At 35.6% G+C, this 23,685-nt stretch overlaps 1 protein-coding gene across 2 annotated transcripts in view; it reads left to right on the top strand.

The window, feature by feature from the left end:
* ccdc138 (coiled-coil domain containing 138) overlaps positions 1 to 14,541 on the top strand; it is a 20,484-nt gene extending 5,943 nt beyond the window's left edge. Inside the window, exons 8-16 of one of the 2 annotated variants that reach the window (XM_079881844.1) lie at positions 531 to 608; positions 1,261 to 1,356; positions 2,974 to 3,117; positions 3,955 to 4,071; positions 6,159 to 6,315; positions 9,307 to 9,483; positions 12,365 to 12,503; positions 13,536 to 13,717; positions 13,842 to 14,541. In XM_079881844.1, the coding sequence (XP_079737970.1) occupies positions 531 to 608; positions 1,261 to 1,356; positions 2,974 to 3,117; positions 3,955 to 4,071; positions 6,159 to 6,315; positions 9,307 to 9,483; positions 12,365 to 12,503; positions 13,536 to 13,677 (1,050 nt within the window). In that variant the 3' untranslated portion in view covers positions 13,678 to 13,717; positions 13,842 to 14,541. Of the gene's footprint in view, positions 1 to 530; positions 609 to 1,260; positions 1,357 to 2,973; positions 3,118 to 3,954; positions 4,072 to 6,158; positions 6,316 to 9,306; positions 9,484 to 12,364; positions 12,504 to 13,535 lie in introns of both variants that reach the window. The other variant, XM_079881845.1, reaches the window with a different exon arrangement.
* Positions 14,542 to 23,685: the final 9,144 nt, after the last annotated feature.

Here is a 23,685-nt window from a genome sequence, read left to right as displayed (position 1 = left end):
ACTTGCGTTTCAGATCCTTAAAATAGGGCCCATAGAGTGTGATGACAACAGACACCAGATTTATCTCACACGGTGGGTGCGCTTTCTCTTTCACGTCTTCTTGCGCTTGAATGTTTAAAGCTACAATATGTAAGATTTTTGTAATAAAATTTCCAAAAATCACTTGCACAGTGTGATATATTTCCTGCAGTTGTGGACTTACAATATCCCAAAAGTTTTTTTTTGCGTCATCAGAGTTTTTTTTTCCAGACACACAATACAGAAATCTCTCGTCTCAGGGGGACATGAGGGAGGGAAGCACAGTCATTCGAGAATACTACCGGGTTTCTACTGATACAAAGCTTAATGCTAATTGGTGAAGTATCCCTTTAAAGATTCCAGTGCAAGAAGACGTGAAAAAACTGTGAGATAAATCTGGTGTCTGTCGTCATCACACTGTATATACTGTATACAGCGCTCAGTGCTGATGTTACAGTGCTGCGTGTGTGTTTCTGTCTGTGATGATGAGTAACGAGAGTTTGTTTGCTCAGATTAATGAGGTCAGTGAGCAGAACAGAAAGTTGGAATGTCAGTCTCAGAAAGTTCAAGCTCGGCTGGAGAACCTGCAGGTACGTGACGAGCACAGTTTTATTATTATTAATTGTTGCTTCATATTTTTGTAGAAACTATGATACATTACCATTCAAAAGTTTAGTGTAAGCAAGATTTAAAGAGTAATTCATATTTTTGAACACATTAAATTGATCAAAAGTGACAGTAAAGACATTTATAATGTTACAAAAGATTCTATTTCAAATAAATGCTGTTCTTTTGAACTTTCTATTCATCAAAGAATCCGGAAAAATAAAATGTATCGCATGGTTCCACAAAACCAGTATGAAATTTCAACATTGATAATCATCATAAATGTTTCTTGAGCATCAAATCATCATATCAGAATGATTTCTGGAGGATCATGTGACACTGAAGACTGGAGTAATGATGCTGAAAATTCAGCTTTGATCACAGGAATAAATTACACTTTACTATATATTCACATAGAAAACAGCTGATTTACATTGTAATAATATTTCACAATTTATTGTATTTTTGATTTAATAAATGCAGCCTTGATGAGCAGAAAAGACTCAAATGATGATTATGATTCCAAGCTTTTGATCGGTAGTGAATATATATTTAGAACAATTGAACTTGGAAACCTGCTCTTCTCTGCTGAAGCTTTGAGCTCGTGCATCACTAATATAATCCTGGTTCTCACAGAGAAAGTACGAGTCCTTCACGACACACCGGGGCCGAGAAACTGCTGTTCCCAAAGCCTGCAAACCAGAAAATCCTCCGTCAAAAGCAGCAGGAAAGGTGAGTCAAACGCAAACCATCCACGACACTGTTCTCAGTTCACGTCGTGGGCTTGATTTAACGAGCGTGTGTTGATGAAGCTGAGCTGCAGTCACCAGCAACCTGTGATTGGACCAGTCAATCAGAATAGTCACTGGCATGCTGGGAAACTGTAATGGCAGTGGCTACTGAAGATAAGTGTAGCTCCTGTGGTGCTTTAACATCATTAATGAAACATTCTGTCAATGTTCATTCAAACGTTCTTCCAGTAAAAATAGTGTTTGTTCCCGAACCTCAAGGAAAATCCATGTCGTGACCCCTTTAACCCCCAGGGATCGGCCGGCGTGACCACCTCGCTTTTATTCTTATCAGTGTGAAAGAGACTCAAATAACTATTCAAAACTATTAAATGTCTACTTTTATTTGTGTACACTCACAATAACAACAAAATGTTGTGCTTTTCGTAAAATAAAGAAAATAAACACGATGCGCGTTCTGCCGTCTCTCTCAGTGTGAAGTTCATTCTGAAACGCCACAGAAAATGAACTGTAACTCAGCGAATACTTGCCACACAGACATATGTCTTTAGAAAGCTTGAAGTGTCTATTAAATTAAGTAATTAAAGGGGTGGTTGAATATGATTTGACTTTTCTAACTTTAGTTAGTGTGTAATGTTGCTGTTTGAGCATAAACAACATCTGCAAAGTTACAACGCTCAAAGTTCAAAGCAAAGGGTGATATTTGCTTTTAAAGAAATCACTTTTTAAGGACTATTGTTGTCATTGTCTGACTTTGGTTTGAACATAAAAGGCTAAAAGTTTTTGACATTTTCAGTGCATGTGTGTGTGAGGTAAAAGGACATGAGCTGTTGAAGCTCCGCCCCCTGTGCCGGGAGCAGCAGCTCATTTGCATTTAAAGGGACAGACACAAAAACGGTGTGTTTTTGCTCACCCTCAAAAAGTGACAATTTTAACATGCTATATAAAAATATCTGTGGGGTATTTTGAGCTAAAACTTCACACACACACTCTGGGGACATCAGAGACTTATTTTACATCTTGTGAAAAGGGCATTATACCACCCCTTCAATATGAAAATCAAATATTGTTTAAGTAATCCGTATGAAAGCAACGAGAGGTACAGTTTCTCAAGCGCATGCTCATTATCTCTAATGTGACCACACCCACGCGCACACGAGTGATTCACATGCTAATCGTCCACGTGAAGGAACACGAACCTGTAAACGCCCTTATTACCACAAATCAAAGCATCAAACTTCATCATTCCTCTGCTTTTCATCGAGTTTGGAAGACACCTTGAATTTACCTCAGAAGAAGAAGAACGCAATTTTAATAGCTTGATTTTAACTTGAAAGAACATGATTTTAATAAGAATTTAGGTGACTCTACCCGTTGTTTTATTTATACATCGTTCATTAAATGTTCATCTAATGTTTTTAAAATTACTACTTGTTTCATAACGTTTAACATATTCAAAACCTAATGTCCCCATAATGTTTGTATCATGTTAAAATGTTTTTGGTAACCTTCGCTTAAACAAGAAAAAATGATGACAACAAAACTGAGAACATCAGAACATATTTTTGTAAGCTGGGTTGTTGTTTTGTGTGTTTGTCAGGCCGCTGTTCCCGGGCCGTCAGTGAAGCTGCTGGCGGTTCTGTTGGATTGGGTCGTGGACGGTCAGCTCGTAGAGGTCAGAGACGGGTCAAACCTCACGAACACGAACACACTACGCCCGTCACTGCATGAGAGATGTGCCAAGGTTTGTCAACGTCCATGTCTTACACTGAAAAGACTTCATGAAAACCTGTCCAATCACATTTCAAGTTTCGTAATGAAAATGAAATCGTAACATTTTACAATAAGGTTTCACTCGTTAACTTTTTTTTAACCACATTAGTTAACATGAACTAAAAAAATTACAAATTTATTAATCTTAGTTAATGTTAATCTCAACATTGACTAATAATTTTTATTTTTTATTTTTATTGGATAAATATATAGAGGACAGATAAACTTAACAGAATCAAATCCAAAGATCCTCTGTATTTTCCTTATGCAAACAAAAAACAAACTCCTTCTGCAGTTATTATACATACATATACACATGCATGCACAAATAAACGTAACATTCCTATACATGCACATGCCACCTACGTATACTGTACATGCAAACATATACTGTACATAAACATAAACATATCTTACAACATACAGAAAACTCCTAAAACAAAACAACTATCTGCTAATATTAGTTAATGCACTGTAAACTAACATGAACATTAACAAAAGGTTAATAAATGCTGTAAAAAATATATACAATATATATACAGTATATATTAATATATACATATATAAATATCTCAGTAAACACACTGCAGCGCTTCCGGGTTCTACGTCAGAACGCTGGCTCACCATTGGCCAGCTCCTGCATCAGCATCACACGCATGTGTCGTGGTGCTCACATGACCAGCGTCGGCCAATCATGAGCCGGCATTCTGACGCAGAACCAGGAAGTGCTTAACTGTGTTTACTGAGCCACAGTAGAGAAGAAATTGCTGAATAAAGTATTATCCTGTGATTACTGTGATGTTGTCAGGCGCTGCCAGTGCTGGTGGAGCATCTTCATCAGGCGTCAGTGATGGAGTCGTCTCTCCTGCTGTCTCTGATCCGCTGTATCTACTGTTGTCTGATGCTTCTGGAGCGCAGCACACAGGTACCCAACACACCCGTGGCCCATCATCAGAGGTGGACAGTAACAAACTACATTTACCTGAGTACTGTACTAAAGTACACTTTACTTGAGTATCTGTACTTTACTTGAGTATTATTTTTTCTGGAAACTTTTTACTCTAACTTCACTACATTTGAAAGACAAATATTGTACTTTTTACTCCACTACATTTCTGTCAAGCTCCTTGAGTAGAAAGTAGTAACATCAGTCAGGGGTTGCATTTTGGTTGCACGGGTTTGCATTTTGGTTGTAAATGAAAGTTGGGTTGACGTCAGAACTCGACTGATGTTGGTTTCTGACATCAACCCGATTTTCATTTTCAGCGTTGGGTTTGGTCTTTGAAATGTGAATTTTGTCATTGTTTTGGAGCTTATAGATAACAATAAGGCTAACATATTCATACTAAAAGCCAAAAAACTTTAAATAGGGAATTATTTGGGTGCCGGAAACCATTGTGGACGTTATTGAGTGACTTATTCAGTCTCACATTCAATCCCACTACTGGAACTGTGTTCTAGAAATAAATGTGATATTGATATGAGGGCAGGCATAGATTCAGAGGCATAAGGTACTGTAAGTATTACATACAACAATGCAACAATAATATAACAATGCATTGACATTTACTTGTTACTTTTGATACTTAAGTACTTTTAAAAACGAGTACTTCTGTACTTTTACTTAAGTAATAATCAGTCTTTACAACTTTTACTTGTAACGGAGTAATATTTGACCAGTAGTGTCTGTACTTTCACTCAAGTAAGGAAGTTGTGTACTTTGTCCAACTCTGCCCATCATACGCTAAACTACCATCTGACTTTATCAACAAATGGCAAAATGAATGCAATCAGTTGTGATTGGAGAAATAGAGCTTTTCAAAACACTTCAAAAACATTCATAAAGAGATTAAAAATGTAATATGTATGAATCGAGACGTTTATTCCAAGCCTTCTGAAGAGACACGATTGCTTTATATGATGAATGGATTCAGTTTAGGCTTTTATTTACATTGATCAGTGAACATACATAGAGCACTCAAATGTATCTGAATTTGTGTTTTAAAGATGAACAAAAGTCTTATGGGTTTGGAACTATCCCCTTAAAATTGACCGATAATCGGTTTTACCGATATTAAATTTTTTCTATTTATAATTCTCATAAAATGCCATTCGAAATGGACCCTAATGTAATGTCTTCACTGTTTTTGTTAGTTTCTTTCTTGACCATGTATAATTATTCCAGTGAACTTGTTGTCTTTACTCTTTCGCTTAATAAACAACAGCTAAACTTTGGTTTCAAACTGTAGTTTGCATTTTAAGTTCTCCATTTGAAAACATTAGACTTTGCCAATTTATTTTGCCTATTGATAATAATATTGCTGCTGTTGTAAAAAAGCATGTCATAATGCTATTATTATTGTGATTATGAAGATCACAACATTTGAACAAAACGGAAGTAAAACTACATATCGGTTCTGCATACCGATTATCGGACATATAAATGGACAAATAATCTGTAATCGGTTATTTTTAATATTGATCGATCTCTATTTAAAAAAACTGCCTAGCTGCACATTATGAAAGTGCAACGTGTGTTTTTTTAAAAATTATTTTCACTTAAATAGAAACACAATAATACAAATAATTAAATAAAAATATATACATAAAGTCCAATAATAATGAGAAAAAAATAATAAAACAATAATATTAAGTCAAACAACCCTGTGTGTTTTTAAGAGCTCAGCAATATGAGGCAGGAGATGCTTCATCATCATCATCATCATCATCATCATCATCATCATCATCATCATCATCATCATCATCATCATCTCTCACAGTTCAGTTTCCACATACTTTAGATCAAAGGAAGCTGCTTAAATCACAAGTTTTACTAATTTTTTGTCTGCTGCATGTCCAAAAACTAGCTTTGTCTGAAGTTTTGTAAAAAGCATTTACACGTTTTCTAATGTATTATTATTAGATGTTTATTTGATGCAGGCAGGCAGACGGACGCCCCAGTGCCTGCAGTGGTGTGTGCTTTAACGCCACATCTCGCTCTCTCTCTTCCAGCACGCTGTCCTGACCTCCACGCTGAGGAGGCTGGGTGAGGAGGTGTCTCGAGGGTCATGTGACCCGGCTCGCCCGCGTGCGTGTCCACTGTTTAAGAGCTCCTGTCTTCACACACGCTTTCTGTGCAGCCTCATCATCATCAAAACCCTCAGTCAAGGTCGAGTCAGCTTTATTTATACAGCGCTTTTTACAGTACAGAGAGTGTTTTAAAGCAGCTTTACAGAGATAACAGGAGAATAATGCAACAAAGTTTGTTTCCAGAAGAAAATAGCGTCACAGACCAGCTCAAGTAAGCTTCATTTTTTTGCAAAAAAGTTATTAATTTAGTTCATTTATATATACAGCCACTCTGGAGTAAACCATGATGTCGTCGTCCAGCTCAGTTCAGTTCTCATATAATGGTGTCAATGCAGGCAGATCAATAATATTGTTGAATATTAAATTAAATGTCCCCAACTAAGCAAGACAAAAGCCAATGGTGGGAAAAAGGCGAGGTCAAACAAGTCTGAGCAATAATGTCCTGAAATGAGTCTAATAGACAAGAATCACTCAGGGAAATATAGGACAGAGATTATCATGCAGTGCATTTAGTGTTTTCATATTCTGCAAAAAGATATACATATATATTTCTTTCTGGTAACACTTTACAATAAGGTTCCATTTGTTAGCATTAGTTAACATGATCTAACAATGAAAAATACTTCTAAAGCTTTTATTAATATTACTTAATATTAATTTCAGCATTTAACTAATACATTATTGAAATCAAAAGTTGTATCGTTTTGTGATCATATATACTGATTAATTAAATTGTTTATAAAAATGTAAAGATAAATAGACAATCATTATATGCATTAATATCATTAAATGTGCAAATGAGCAACTTCGTTTTAATTATTAACAAGTTCAATTAAACCATCAAAATATGAGGAAAATATTAGATTTTTTTCTCTTTTTTAAATATGAGGGAAGAACTTGATTATTTGGCAAAATTATTTGGCAAAACAAGCAAACGGGTTTTTATTTTACCATGCAAAACAAATGCTGAAAACAAAAAACAAACATTTTTTATTTATTTTTAGTTATTTATTAGGGACACGTGTGAACAATAAACCTGTACCACACTACAACATTTATAGCCAAGGCTAATTTGCAATGTCCGTCCCTAGAAGGGCTTTTCACATGCATACAAAAAGTACAAAAAATACATTTACATTTACAATAACATTACTTAATTCTGACATTACATAAAGAATGTGCATTTGAGCGCAAACTAAAAATGACTGCACACTTGATCTCTTTTTAAAATACGCTTTAGTTCATTTTTAAAAGCCGCCAGATCTAAGTCCTGTTTCAGCTCGGTAGACAAGGAGTTCCAGAGTTTAGCACCCTGGACGTTGATTACAACATAATCAGTTATTAATATCTCATTGGTTCTCTCTTGTTTTTGCATGTGTTCATCATTTCTTCATACGACAGCCTGGATAAAAATGATTGCGTCATTATCACTAATAAAACAATCGAGTCCAAGCACAACTGCGCAATATGACTACAAAATATTTAGTAATATTTGAACAAAGATTTTGAAGAAAATATTTTTTTTGAATGAAGATGTACATTTTTTTAGGCTGGAAATCACTTTTGTATTATATATATATATATATATACACTTCTTACACACACACACACTTGCTCGTGATGATGAGCAGTTGTTGTACGTTCACGTTTAGGCTCGTTCTCTGCATGTTTTTGACCTCTGCTCTCTCTCTGACATGGTTTGCCTGTCTCTGCAGCAGATGGCAGTGTTGTACACGAGTCTGCTGTTCATCTCATACTTTATAGGCTTAAAAAAACACACAAAGTCAATTTTCCATTAATAAAAAGTTTATTTCTGACACCAAAAGTCATAGAAAAATCGGAGATGCATCATGGAAATGAATAACGTTGAAGTCGTGAACATTCCTGTAGTCAGTATAAATAACTCAAGCTGCATTAATGTCTAAAACACCTCATTAACACGAGTCTCTATTCTACTGGTGCTCTTATAAAGTCTTCAGTCAGAAAGTCTTTTGGCATTAAATGTTGCATTTCAAAAGATGCAAATCATCCTCTTGTTTTCCAGCACAAATATCGAAACATTCTTAAATCAAGACTCATTTACTGGAGAAGCAGAATTAGATGAATATAGTATAATACGGTTTATCATACAAAAATAAATAAAGATTCCTTGAAAAGTGCATTTATATTGCAGTGCTAAATATGACTGATTCTGTGTTTATTTATATATTTGCATTTAGAATATTGTTTCAAGTCTTTATTTGAATAGTGCTACAGATAGTTTCAAAGCAGCTTCACATGATAAACAGGAAAATAACAGAATCAGGGATGCAAACGTCATCAAATATGAGAAATTCAGCTTTAAAAAGACAGTGTTAGTATTCAGATCAGTGTTGATTTAGTTCAGTTTAATAACTGTAAAGTTCATTATGAAACGAGTTTAATGCAGCTATGACAGTGGAGTCATTATTCAAGGCAAGGCAAGTTTATTCATACGGCACATTTCATACACTATAGCAATTCAAAGTGCTTTACACAGAAAGGAATTAAATTAATCACAAAATAAAAGCAAGGAAAATGAAAACAGTTATAAAATTAATTAAAAGAGTAAAAAGATGATGCATAGATAAACTTCTCATCTGGCAAAACAGATCCCAGTTTTACTGAGATTTTCCCCTGGTGATTACACTGTGTGTGTCTATTGGACGTCTCCGATAGACCCAATTTTTCCTCAAAATCGTACAGGAGGAGCTGTAGGACTCGGGACTTCACTAACCCATCAGTCCAAACCCCAAAGATTTGTTGTTCTATTATTATTCAGCTTGAGTGTGTTCAATGTTGATTCAGTTTAGTTCAATAACGGCATCATTTCTCTCTTCCTGAACTGATGCAGTCTGTGATGTATGACGTCTGTTGTTCTTATTCTTCAATGGAAGTGAATCAATCAAAACTAACTTTATTCTAGAGCTGCTGTAAAGCCAAAACAATCTCTGCTACTTAATTTCATATTATCTCTGTAAAGCTGCTTTGAAACAATATTGTTAAAAGCGCTGTATAAATGAAGGTGACTTGACTTCTTCTTCTCCTGTAGTGGACGTCCTGGCTCAGGCTGTGGACGTGTTGGCGTGTGCGGTGCGCACCGATGAAGGACAGGCGCTGTTCCTGGAGTACCAGGCTCTGCCGGTGGTTCTGGTTCTGCTGAGAGGAGGGAGTCCCGGTCTGCTGGCTCGGTCCACAGGTGTCCTGATACAGATGAGCTCAGAGTCACGTGAGAAACACTTCATGCTACACACACCACTGAGACGTGTCTGTTATACTGAAGTCATGTGAATCTGCTGCTGATGTTAGAAGAGTCACGACTCTGATGATCGTTTAATCGGTTTTCAGTCTTTTAATGCAACGGGCTCCCAAATATCATCTTCCTAAAATCCTAAAATTGAATAGTCCTAATAAGTATATTTTTAATTTTTAATAATAATCCTATATTTTTATCAGTATAAAGACCCAGTTAATACTGTAAAATATGAATGTTATGAAAATGCGTAAAATATTTGTACATCATTGCATTGCAAATATTTTTAATTTAATTTAATTTAATTTTTTTTTTGGTTTTAATCCAATTATTTATTTTAATCAAATGTATTAATTTATTTTAATCTAATCAAATGCTAAAAATGCAATTTTTTTTGTATTTTATTTATTTTAATATTTTTTATTTTATTTAATCCCATTTCATTTTTTTGTTTTAATCAAATTATTTATTTAAATATTTTTTTTATTTATTACTTGTATAAATCAAATTGTGTTTATTTATTTAAATTTGTTTTAATAAAATGCATTTATGTATTTAAGTAGTTTTATTTATTTAAATAAATGTTTGTTTATTTATTATTTATTGAAAACAAATGTATTTGTTTCGGTTTTTAATATTTTTTTAAATAAATATATTTTAATAAAATATATTTATTTAAATCAATTTGAATTTATTTATTTAAATAAATTATAATTGTAATAATTTTAATCAAATGTTTTATTTAGTTGTTTTTATTTATTTCAATCCAATTTTATGATAAATTTTATATAGTTTTTTTTTATTAATTTAATACTTTTTTTTTTAATTAATCTTTTTTTTTTTTTACTTTTTCATGGACCCCTAAGCACTCCCTGCGGGTCACTGGACTCCAGTTTGAAAACCAGAGCATGCTTGATTTAATTCAGTCGTGGTCTTTGTGGTTCAGTAATAGGTTTAATTAAATTCCCATCACAGTGTAACGGCGGTGTACAGTATCGGGTCACTGATGTGATTTTGATGTGGTGTTGCTCATGTTCAGGCCCGGTGGACTGTGAGCTGGTGAAAAACACTCACGAATCGTAAATTGAGTGCGTTTACGAGAAGGGCCAGGAATGTGGCTTGCGCTTTCTTACGCGTGACACTGAACAGACGTGTGTAGCGCGAGCACTTTACAGTGAGCTGGCCTGGCAATTAGGGAGCTTTACAGGAGGATAATTATGTGAACGTGTGAAGGGTGGAGCGCGAGGTCACGTCTCAAGGTCAGCTGTGGTTGTCTGGTCGAAGCTTTAATGTGCTCCATGTGTCCTAAATCAGCTCAGACTAAAGACTTTAACAGACGGCCTGAGACCTGTGAGAGAGGTCGGACCAGCAAGCAGAAGTTCAGAAATTAAAGGATTAGGTCCTTTAAAATGAAAATCTCATTTCATGATTTACTCTTCCTCAAGCTATCCTAGGTGTATATGACTTTCTTCTTTCAGACGAATACAATCAGAGTTATATTAAAAAATATCCTGGCTCTTCCAAGTTTTATAATGGCAGTGGATTGCAACCAACAGATTGAAGCTTAAAAACGTGCATCCATCCATCATAAAAGTGCATCTATCCATCATAAGTACATATATCCATCATAAAAGTGCATCTATCCATCATAAAAGTGCATCTATCCATCATTAAAGTGCATCTATCCATCATAAAAGTGCATCTATCCATCATAAAAGTGCATCTATCCATCATAAAAGTACATCCATCCATCATAAAAGTGCATCTATCCATCATAAAAGTGCATCTATCCATCATAAAAGTGCATCTATCCATCATAAAAGTGCATCCACCCATCATAAAAGTGCATCCATACATCCATCCATCATAAAAGTGCATCTATCATCATAAAAGTGCATCTACCCATCATAAAAGTGCATCCATCCATCATAAAAGTGCATCCATCATAAAAGTGCATCTGTCCATCATTAAAGTGCATCTATCCATCATTAAAGTGCATCTATCCATCATTAAAGTGCATCTATCCATCATTAAAGTGCATCCATCCATCATAAAAGTGCATCTATCCATCATTAAAGTGCATCTATCCATCATAAAAGTGCATCTATCCATCATAAAAGTGCATCTATCCATCATAAAAGTACATCCATCCATCATAAAAGTGCATCCATACATCCATCCATCATAAAAGTGCATCTATCCATCATAAAAGTGCATCTACCCATCATAAAAGTGCATCCATCCATCATAAAAGTGCATCCATCATAAAAGTGCATCTGTCCATCATTAAAGTGCATCTATCCATCATTAAAGTGCATCTATCCATCATTAAAGTGCATCCATCCATCATAAAAGTGCATCTATCCATCATAAAAGTGCATCTATCCATCATAAAAGTGCATCTATCCATCATAAAAGTGCATCTATCCATCATAAAAGTACATCCATCCATCATAAAAGTGCATCCATCCATCATAAAAGTGCATCTATCCATCATAAAAGTGCATCCAGCCATCATAAAAGTGCATCTATCCATCATAAAGTGCATCCATCCATCATAAAAGTGCATCTATCCATCATAAAAGTGCATCTACCCATCATAAAAGTGCATCTACCCATCATAAAAGTGCATCTACCCATCATAAAAGTGCATCCATCCATCATAAAAGTGCATCTATCCATCATAAAAGTGCATCTGTCCATCATAAAAGTGCATCTGTCCATCATAAAAGTGCATCTGTCCATCATAAAAGTGCATCTGTCCATCATTAAAGTGCATCTATCCATGAAAAAAGTGACAATATGACAGATTTTTTCCACAATGAGAATCCCTGACTGATGTTCCTCTGTCCATCAGGGTTGCTGTCGGCTTTTCTGGATCAGTGCAGCACAGAAGATTTCTTCCGCTGCGCCTCGATGTTCCTCCGTAACCCTCGTCTGGAGCCGTCACTGATGGAGAAGATGCTCATGCTCCTCCAGAAGCTCTCCAGTATCCGGTTAGTCTCTCCTCCTCTAACACGGGGGTTTTCAAACAGGCCCAGGGACCCGCAAGGGGCCACAAGGGACAAACGTTTAGAGGAAAACTGTGTAATAATAAATAAATAATAACAATAAGGTTGAAATTAACTAACTAAATAAAATTTAAAAAACACATTTGGAAAAAATCACATTTGATTAAAATAAGTAATAAATGAACACTTTGTAATAAAATTAAAATAAAAAATATTTAAATAATAATAAATAAAAATAAGATTAAGATTAAACCAATTAACTAACAAGATAATTACATTTAATTGTAAATAAAAAAGAATAAAATAAATCACATTTGATTCAAATAATTAATAAATTAATACATTTGAATCAAATTAATTTAAATAAATATAAAAATATTATTTAAATAAATAAATTAAGATTAAACCAATTAACTAAATAAATAAATATATTTGAGTATCAAATCACATTTTATTCTAATAACTAAAGTTAATAAATTTAAATAAATAAATATTTGTTACAATAAATAAAAATAAGATTAAACAAATTAACTAAATAATAAATCACATTTGATTTAAATAGTTAATAAATTAATATATTTGAATACAGTAAATTAAAATAAATAAATAAAATATGAAAATGATTAAATACATTTGATAAAAAAAAAAAAAAAGATCACATTTGATTAAAATAACTAATAAATTAATAAAAATACGAATGCATTTTTTAATTAATGCAAATAAATAAAATATTTAAGTAAATCATAAATAAATAAAAGAAAAAACATTTGATTTAAATAAAAATAAAGTAAATAAATAAATAAATAAAAAGTAATTAAAATAAATAACACATGTATCAGTACAGTACTACACTGACTAGATAAAAAATGCAATGATGTAACGTAACAGAAACTAAATATTTGCCAAATAATATTTTACACAATATTCATAATGTAATTTTTTCACATTATCTTTATGCATGAGGTCCCTCGCACGAGGTGTAATGGGAGGTTCAGCTGTGGTTCTGTTTGGTTGCAGGAAGAACAAGCGTCTGTTTGAAGTGTCGTCGCTGCATTTGTTGCTGCAGGAGATGCACCGAACCGCTGACCGTTCTCAAGCCTTCCTCAACATCAACCTCAGCTCCATCCTGCTCAATCTGGGCATGCTCACACGCCCATAACACGCCCATAACACGCCCATAACACGCTAATAACACGCCCGTAACGCCCACAACACGCTCATAACACGCTCATAACACGCTCATAACACTCCCACAACACGCTCATAACACGCCCATAACATGCTAATAACACGCCCATAACAAGTTAACACGCCCATAACAAGTTAACACGCCCCTAACACGCCCACAACACGCTCATAACACGCCCACAACACGCTCATAACACGCCCATAACGCGCTCATAATATGCTAATAACACACCTGTAACGCCCACAACGCGCTCATAACACGCTCATAACACTCCCACAACACGCTCATAACTCGCTAATAACACACCCACAACACGCTCATAACACGCCCATAACACGCTCATAACATGCTAATAACACGCCCGTAACACGCTCATAACACGCTAATAACATGCCCACAACACGCTAATAACATGCCCAAAACACGCTAATAACACGCTCACAACACGCTCACAACACGCTCACAACACTCTCACAACACTCTCATAACACGCCCATAACACGCTCACAACACGCTCATAACACGCCCATAACACGCTCACAACACGCTCATAACACGCCCATAACACGCCCATAACACGCTCATAACATGCTAATAACACGCCCGTAACACGCCCACAACACGCTCATAACACGCTCATAACACGCTAATAGCACGCTCATAACACGCCCACAACACGCTCATAACACGCCCATAACACGCTCATAACATGCTAATAACACGCCCGTAACACGCTCATAACACGCCCGTAACACGCTCATAACACGCTAATAACACGCCCACAACACGCTCATAACATGCCCATAACACGCTCATAACATGCTAATAACACGCCCGTAACACGCTCATAACACGCCCATAACACGCCCCTAACACGCCCACAACACGCTCATAACACGCCCATAACACGCTCATAACATGCTAACACGCCCGTAACAAGCTCATAACACGCCAACTACACGCTAATAACACACTCCTAACACGCCCACAACACGCTTATAACACGCCCATAACACGCTCATAACATGCTAATAACATGCCCGTAACACGCTTATAACATGCTAATAACACGCCCACAACACGCTAATAACACGCTCATAACATGCTAATAACACGCTAATAACACGCCCACAACACGCTCATAGCACGCCCATAACACGCTAATAACACGCTCACAACACGTGCCATGTTTCACTCCTGTGCCTTGTTTGGTTCTGTGTATCTAGTCATCCCCTCCTCTTCTTCTGTGAAATGTTGTGCTGAATGCTGTTTTCACACTGAACTGGATGATTTTACACGATCAAGCTCCTAAAAGAACGTTGCACTGTATTTGAAGTCTCCTGGAGTCGAATCATAGATGAATCTGAGATCTGGAGGGTTATGATACTTCAGTGGCGTTGACATTCTGCCAAACGCCAGCTTTTGTGTTTCACAGAACAACATTTTATACAGTGCAATCTTATTTATTTTTGTATACATTGAAATAATGAATTTGTTTTGTTTCAATCATTCACTCAATTAAACTGGTCTGTGATTAGATTAGTGGCGTGGGTTGATTTGATCATGCACTGCAAAAATATTTATGCCTAAATTTAAAATTCATGTATTTGAATTGCACATAAAATTTCCATCCATTTGTATTACGCCGTTTTAACTTTAACTAATAAACGTAATGCGATTCATATTTGTCGGTCATGCATAAATGAAACGGGTGCGATTTGTGTAATAGTACTAATAAACTGAATGTGCTTTAATATATTTATCAATAATTTGTTTGTATTCTGTATAATATTCTGTGTATTTGTATAATTTCTGAATATTGCTTGTCCCACAGCTAATTCACATTAACACAATTGTTTTTACAATCATTTGAATAAATGCATTTTGAAAATATGATTATTTTAATAAAATCAAATAGGTAGAAATAGTTAAACTATGCCATGATTATTTTATTTTTTTTGAGTACAGAAATCCTACCCGTTTAGTTTATGCATGACCTTAAGTTCATTAGTTTGTTTGTTAAATCTCTGTAATCCAAATGGATAGAAATCTTATATGAAATTCAAATGCATAAATATTACATTTATGACTACATTGTTTTTGGAGGGTATAAATCCTTTATATGGCATAACTGCTCTATAACATGATTGTTTTAAAGTGTTACAAAAATGAGTGATTTCAAACAGGTTTCCTCATGATACTCTCCTGTCTGTCATTGGTCAGTTAAACAGGTGAACTCACATGATTGGTCGAGCCAGAACTCAGTGACTGACTCTGAACATTAAAGCTACAATATGTAATATTTCCACCGCTAGGGGTCGCTAACCTCTTACAATAACAAAGGCGTCGGTTGATGACGCATAAGCGGAGTTATGGAACTTGTCATCATGCCGAAGGATCTAATAATGTTTATGGATGAGTGAATACACTGATGTTTTTAACATGACTGTGGGATGAAGCAGGGTGAGTGCTAATGAGAGACAGATATCAGCGCCACACGCGAGTCCCGCGGATATAAAGGAACGAGGACATTTCATTCTACCGAACTAACTTACCCGCAAGTGCTGAATAATACTCACACAGGGCAGTTTATTAGACCAATGAAACTTGTGAGGGAACGCTTCATTTGCTCTACACTATCACACTAAACTGCATTTGAGTGTGTTAAAGTTATAATGTTATTCTCTGTTAGTTTGTCTGTATGAGACTAGCAGTGAGCTAGATCAACATTAGCATAACACTGTAACGTGGTATGTTGTTACGGGAAGAAGGAGGCGGGAACCGGCGAACATTCAAACATTTTTAATCAAAATAAAACAAATACAAAATGAAAGTAAAAGCCAGCAGCCCCTCACGGACGACTGCTGGCAACACCAAACAGAAAACAAAACACAACATCAAATAAAATCAGGCCTGTCCTCTCTCGCTCTTCACTGTCGTCGCTCCTCCTTTATGCTTCCGCTCCTCCGTGAGAGATGCGAGACCGGTGCGTCGCGCAGGTGTCGCTCATTTGCAATCACGCCACCGGCCTCGTGCCGTCCTCCCACGGCCCTCGACCTCGTCCTGCTCGCCACAAACACACTGATCATATTCTAACATTTCATCATGTTGAGCTGTATAACATTGATTAGTTTCATGTACATTTGCTCACCTCTACATTTGCGTGTCTCTGTCGAGTCGAAGTTAGCCGCGGACGCTAGCTCTCAGCATCTCGAAAACACTGCGCTGATATTGATCCTGGTTTTAGTTCTCCTTTTGTCCCAAAGTCTGCTTGCCATGGTCCATAATGTTTGAACGAAACATCAGCGTGAGCGTGCGCTAGACGTAACCATAGACTGTAAAAAATAGGACGTAACACAGTTGTCCACTGTCGCCATGGTTACTATGGCAGTACGAGCGGAAACCAGGGATAACGCGGATATTACATCATTGACAGGCGACAAGTGAACAGGGACGAGCCATTATTTAAAATTGGAATTTCTCTGAAATTAAAAATCTTCGGGAACTTTTGGGATATTGTAAGTCCACAACTGCAGGAAATATATCACACTGTGAAAATGATTTTTGGATATTTTATTACACATACTGTACCTTTTAAAAACTCACTCACCACAAACTATCTGAAAAGAATTACTCACACCAGTTTCTCTTTTTTTATTCTCTCCAAATATTGTTTTAACAGACGTTTTATTTGTTTTAAACGTCCCTTGCTGAATTTCTGTTAGTATTACAATCCCCGCTGAAACCTTGAAAGCTCGTGCTGGAGCGTCTCTGCTCGTTCTCCGTCAGGCGGATGTTGTGTGTGTGACTGTTTTCAAGCTGGTCCGGTCGAGCTGGACTGGCGTTTCTTTTTTCCCCGTCTTCTGTCACATTGTTTATCAGCATGATGAATGTTTGCTTGAGCTGAATGAGTTCCAGGCCCGAACACACTGATGTTTCGTCCAGATGGAGCTGGCTTTGGTTTGGACTGGACCGAACGTCTCTGTGAGTCTGTTCTCAATCACACATCCAGGAAACATGTTCCTGTTGTAATGAAGAAACCCTCTGCTAGATGCTGAAGCTCACACTGGCTCGGGAAGCCTCCATAATTCCTCTATAAAGGTAGAGTGTTGGTTTAAAGCTGTATTACGCACATGTGATGCAGAATATTAAAGATTTTAACTTTGAGTGTCTGAAAAAGGACTTAACTCTCCATCCCGTCGTCTTTTGCAGTGTTTCTTCAAGGTGATCTGCGTCATTTCCAGCGTCAGCAGACAGAACCGTTCTCCAGTGTGTTTGGTGTGAGGAGGTTTGGCTAGTCCTTGCTGGTATCGAGTCATTTTCTGATATTTACAGCTCAAAGAACAGGTCCTGTACACCAGCAGGGTCATTAGCTGAGAAACGGTCATTGAGATGAATGGGAACGCTAACAGATAGAGATATAAACAGATTTAATACACACTTCTCACCTCACACATGTGATTTATAGAAACAAGCACACTTTGCAAGTTCAAAAATACTGGAGTCCAAATGATCAAAACTGAAACTATTTACTAAAACTGGTTTGCACAATATGCATTTTTTTAAAACAAAATTATATATAATATAAATGTTCTCTCTCTCTCTCTCTCTCTCTCTCTCTCTCTCTCTCTCTCTCTCTCTATATATATATATATATATAATGGGTTTCTATTTTAATACTATAAAATGTAATTTATTCCTGTGATCAAAGCTGGATTTTCAGCATCATTACTCCAGTCTTCAGTGTCACATGATCCTCCAGAAATCACTCTAATATGATGATTTGATGCTCAAGAAACATTTCTGATTATTATCAGTGTTGAAAACAGTTTTGCTGCTTCATATTTTGTCAGAACCTGTAATATTCAGGATTCTTTGGTGAATAAAAAGTTAAAAAGAACACTGTAAAAAATTCACCCGTAAATTTACAGTAAAATACTGGCAGCTGTGGTTCCAGCCCTTTACCGTAATTTTACGGTTTCAACAATGCTGTTATTTTACAGTAAAATACTGGCAGCTGGTTCCAGCTCTTTACCGTAATTTTACGGTTTCAACAATGCTGTAATTTTACAGTAAAATACTGGCAGCTGTGGTTCCAGCCTTTTACCGTAATTTTACGGTTTCAACAATGCTGTAATTTCACAGTAAAGTACTGGCAGCTGTGGTTCCAGCCATTTACCGTAATTCTACAGTTTTTAATTTTATGGCTGTGCTTCACAAAGTACTGGCAGTAATGGTTCCAGCTATAATTCTATAGTATAAAAAGTTAGAATATAAATATTGTTTTCTATTTACTCTATTGTCCGATATCTATTAACATCCCTATATTTACACAATGGAAAAAATGAAGAAAATATAGATTATGGTACAGTATTGTTTGCCATTTATTTAAAACAGCTAACAAGTTTTAACAATACATTAAAAAGTCACAGAAAATACATTGTAAAATTCAATGTGAGGAACCAGTAGGCAAACAAAGAAACCTTACATTCAACATATCACATCAGCATCCAGGCAAGAGAGGAATTCTGAGTCTGAGAGGAAAATATTGAGAACCAATGGATGAAAAATCCTTGATAGAGGCAAAAAACTGCCAAAACATCTCAAACCTGCTTTTGAAAGATCTGGTCTGAGAGGAAGTCCGGATCTGAGAGGACAAGAGATCCAATGGGTGAAAAAACGTAGGAAGAGGCAAAAAAAAACTGCCAAAACGTCCCACATCAGCTTTTGACCCATCTGGTCTGAGAGGAAATCTCGATCTGAGAGGACAAGAGAACCAATTGGTGAAAAAACGTAAGAAGAGGCAAAAAAAAAAAACTGCCAAAACGTCCCACATCAGCTTTTGACACATCTGGTCTGAGAGGAAATCCAGATCTGAGAGGAAAGAAAATCAAGAAAATCTTAGTGGTAAAATAAATCACATGACAAAAACTAGTGATGACATATTCTATGAACACTTTTAAAAGAGACATAAAATGATCATGTTATTGTACATAACTAATCTTAGAGATTATCTATACTTTACTAAACACATCTCATTAAACATTCACAGTGCTGCAGTAAGTGAACTTCTTGTTACTTAATGACCCACAAATGTTTTTTTTTTTTTTTTTTTTTTAATAGTTGTTCATGATTCGCTTGTTTGTTCTGAGCAGTTAAACTGTCCACTGATGTTCGGAATAAAATCATCCCCCTGGCACCCTATATAATAGTGGAGTCCTCTAACTAATGAGTAGTTCTAATTGTGAAAAGATGGGTGTTAAAACCATGCAGTCACTATTGTAAAGAGTTTAAAGGGTTAGTTCACCCAAAAATGAAAATTCTGTCAGTAATTACTCACCCTCATGTTGTTCCAACCGCGTAAGACCTTCGTTCATCTTCGGAACACAAATTAAGATATTTTTGATGAAATCTGAGCCAAGTCTGAATCCTCCATAGGCTTCTATGTGACCGAAACTTGCTGGCCCAGAAAAGTCATTAAAGAGATCGTTAATATAGTCCAAGTGACTCCAGTGGCTCAATCTTAAGTATATCAAGCGACGAGAATACTTTTTGTGCGCAAAAACAAACAAAAATAACGACTTTATTCCACTATTCATTTCCTTCTCTCTGGGCCTCTAGTTGGTTCGCGTAGTGTTTTTGCGCAGCGCGTCTGTGTTACACGTCACCACGTAGGCTCACTATTGGCTGACGCCGGTCATGTGTGTGATGCGTGATGACGTGTACACAGACGCGCAGCGCAAAAACACTACGAGGCCCAGAGAGAAGGAAATGAAAAGTGGAATAAAGTCGTTATTTTTGTTTGTTTTTGCGCACAAAAAGTATTCTCGTCGCTTGATATACTTAAGATTGAGCCACTGGAGTCACTTGGACTATATTAACGACCTCTTTAATAACTTTTCTGGGCCAGCAAGTTTCGGTCACATAGCAGCCTATGGAGGATTCAGACTTGGCTCATTTTTCATCAAAAATATCTTAATTTGTGTTCCGAAGATGAACGAAGGTCTTACGCGGTTGGAACAACATGAGGGTGAGTAATTACTGATAGAATTTTCATTTTTGGGTGAACTAACCCTTTAATTGTTCAGAATGTGCTGGAAAACCAAAGACTGTGCAAGACATGGTGGATTTTTCTGAAGAACATTGGGCAGTTTAACTGCTCAGATCAAACAAGGTACTCATGAACAACCATCACGAAACAAAAACAACATTTGTGGTTCATAGAGGTAACAATGTAGTCACTTACAAAATGTAAATTTTTATTACACTGCACTGAGAGTGGCTAATGGGATGTTTAGTAAAGTCATGAAAGATTATAATTGTTTGTGTAGCTAGCTTAAACACTTTGTTTGTCTATACATGTGACTGATGAAGAAATTTTATGACAAATTAATGCAGAAAATCATCCAATTCCAAAGGATTCAGATATTTTCTTACCACTGAATATGAATGCAGTTAAGAGGTGTTGATTCTTTTAGGAAGCTGCACAAATGTGAGTGTCAGAGGGCATTTAAGTTTAGTTACCTAGACGAAGTTCCATTTGAAATCGAAGAGGTTCTTCGGGAGAGAAGCAACTTTGGGATTGACAGTGGCAGACTTCTTGCTGACAAGTTTTCCAGTCTTCTTTGAAACCACCTTGCCTCTGCAGGTCTTCGAACCTCTTTCAGGGTTTATCCCAATGAATCGTCTAAGGGTAATAAAAAAAAAATCACACCCCCACACACACATTAAAAAAGAAAACTTACTAATTTAAATATTGGATTAAATATAAATAAGCTGTAATGCAACTAATTTGTCTCTTAACTTGAAAAGAGACAAAAAAAAAAAAAAAAAAATGCAACCAGGCAGAGCACAACTAAAAGTTATATTGGAAACATGTCTGAATTCGCATGTGCCTTATAAATGCACATGGTGCTGCATGCTTGTGCACAAAGTTTGCAAGTATACATGGCGTGAAACTCACCAAAGATTAGGGTTGTGTACTGTCTCAGTAAAACATTTACATAAAGTGAATGATTCCTAGAAAAAAAGAAGAAATAATTATTATTTCGTCATCTTATACCAAGCAAAGAAATGATTCCTAGAAAAAAAGAAGAAATAATTATTTTTTCGTCATCTTAAACCAAGCAAAGAAATTCGACGTCGAGCACGGAGAACATTGAATAGTGAAATGCCTCTTAGCTGTTGAGAACTGTCTGTCTTCAAAACGTGTTTCGCGCCGAAAAGTCGAGAATAGCCGCCTCGTCTTTCAAAAATAACCTCTTTGACTTTTTAATAGTATGTAAGTTACATGTGAATCTCACAAAAACACTGGTAACAGTTACTCGCACCACTAAATCGAAATATATATATATATATATATATATTTTTTTTATTTTTTTTTTTTGCTTTGGGAATTTGAACAGCTTTACATTATTTGCATGGAAACTAAACAAATTGACCACTAACTTTTAATTATTATAATGGGTCTGGATATTTCGTGTAGTTTTGTAATTATTCTCCATCTTATGTGCATGATATTATGCGAATATCATTAATGCATCTGATCTGGTAAAATTCGCATCGTGTAACATTACTGAATCAGAAATTCATGTAAATCGAGTTCAGGGTTACTACAAATGAAAGCCAAACTAATTTCTAAATGGTAACTTAACTTTAATCAAGCAAATAGTTCGCCGTGATAATCGGAGCTCAGAGAACATTCATTAGCAGGCGAAATGCCTCAACCGTTGAGACTGAGAGCTCTGTCTACAAAACGCGATTCGCGCTCAGTAACAGCACAATCAAAAATACCTTGTGAAAAAGGCGATTGTACAGGTTGGGAGCAACATAACAGAATAGAACAGTAAAGAAATAAACTTACCTTGAACAATGTCCTTCTTTAATACCGTCTAGATGAGTGTTGCGAAACAATTCGGTTATTTGACTGCTTTCTGTTCGAAAATAGACTGCGTTGAAGATGCCCCGCCCCCACGTGCTATTTTTTACAGTCCAAGACTGTTTTTTCCAGAAACAAATGGGTTTACACATAAATGCTGTAAATTTACGACAAGTAATTAATTTATGGAACATAGACTGTAAATTTACAGGATTAAACTGTTTATTGAAATAACAGTATTTTACTGTTGGAAATTCACTGTATTTTTACAGCAATTTTTAACAGTGAACAGCATTTATTCCAAATAGTAATATTTTCTAACAATATAAATCTTTACGATCACTTTTTATCAATTTAATACATTCTTGCTGAATAAAAGTTTTAATTTCTTTAAATAAAAAAAAAAAGTTAAAATGACTTTTTATTAAAGTAAAGTTTAAATAAAAGACCCCAAACTTATTAACGGTAGAGTATGTTGTTACAAAAGATTTCTATTTTAAATAAATGCTATTCTTTTTAAACTTTTTATTCATCACAGAATCCTAAAAAAAATGTTTCATCATATTAGAGTGATTTCTGAAGGATCATGTGACACTGAAGACTGGAGTAATGATGCTGAAAATTCAGCTTTGCATAACAGAAATAAATTATATTTGTAAGTATACTAAAATAGAATAACATTATTTTAAATTGTAATAATATTTCCCAATATTACTGTTTTTTTCTGTATTTTTGATCAAATAAATGCAGCCTTGGTGAGCAGAAGAGACTTCTTTCAACCACATTAAAAATAGTAATGCTTCCAAACTTTTGACTGTGTGTGTGTATTATACAGTGCTATGCGTAAGTGAATACACCCATGCTAAAGTTGACTAAAAAGAGAAATAAAAAATCATATTTTGGAAATTGAACGTAATGCCTTAATTGAAAAAATTAGGAAAAATCCAACCTTTAAGGACACCAATTTTCTTTGTGAATGAATAATGTATCATAAATAAATAAATGTTCTTACTTAAAATACATGGTGCATAAGTCTGGACACCCCTGTGTTAAATGCCCATAGAGGCAGGCAGATTTTTATTTTTAAGTATTTAAAAAAA

This window comes from Squalius cephalus (genome assembly GCF_949319135.1).
Source record: "Squalius cephalus genome assembly, chromosome: 9".
In the NCBI taxonomy this organism is placed as follows: domain Eukaryota; kingdom Metazoa; phylum Chordata; class Actinopteri; order Cypriniformes; family Leuciscidae; genus Squalius; species Squalius cephalus.
Note: the sequence above shows the minus strand (reverse complement) of the source record. Positions and strands in the feature narration are given on the sequence as shown.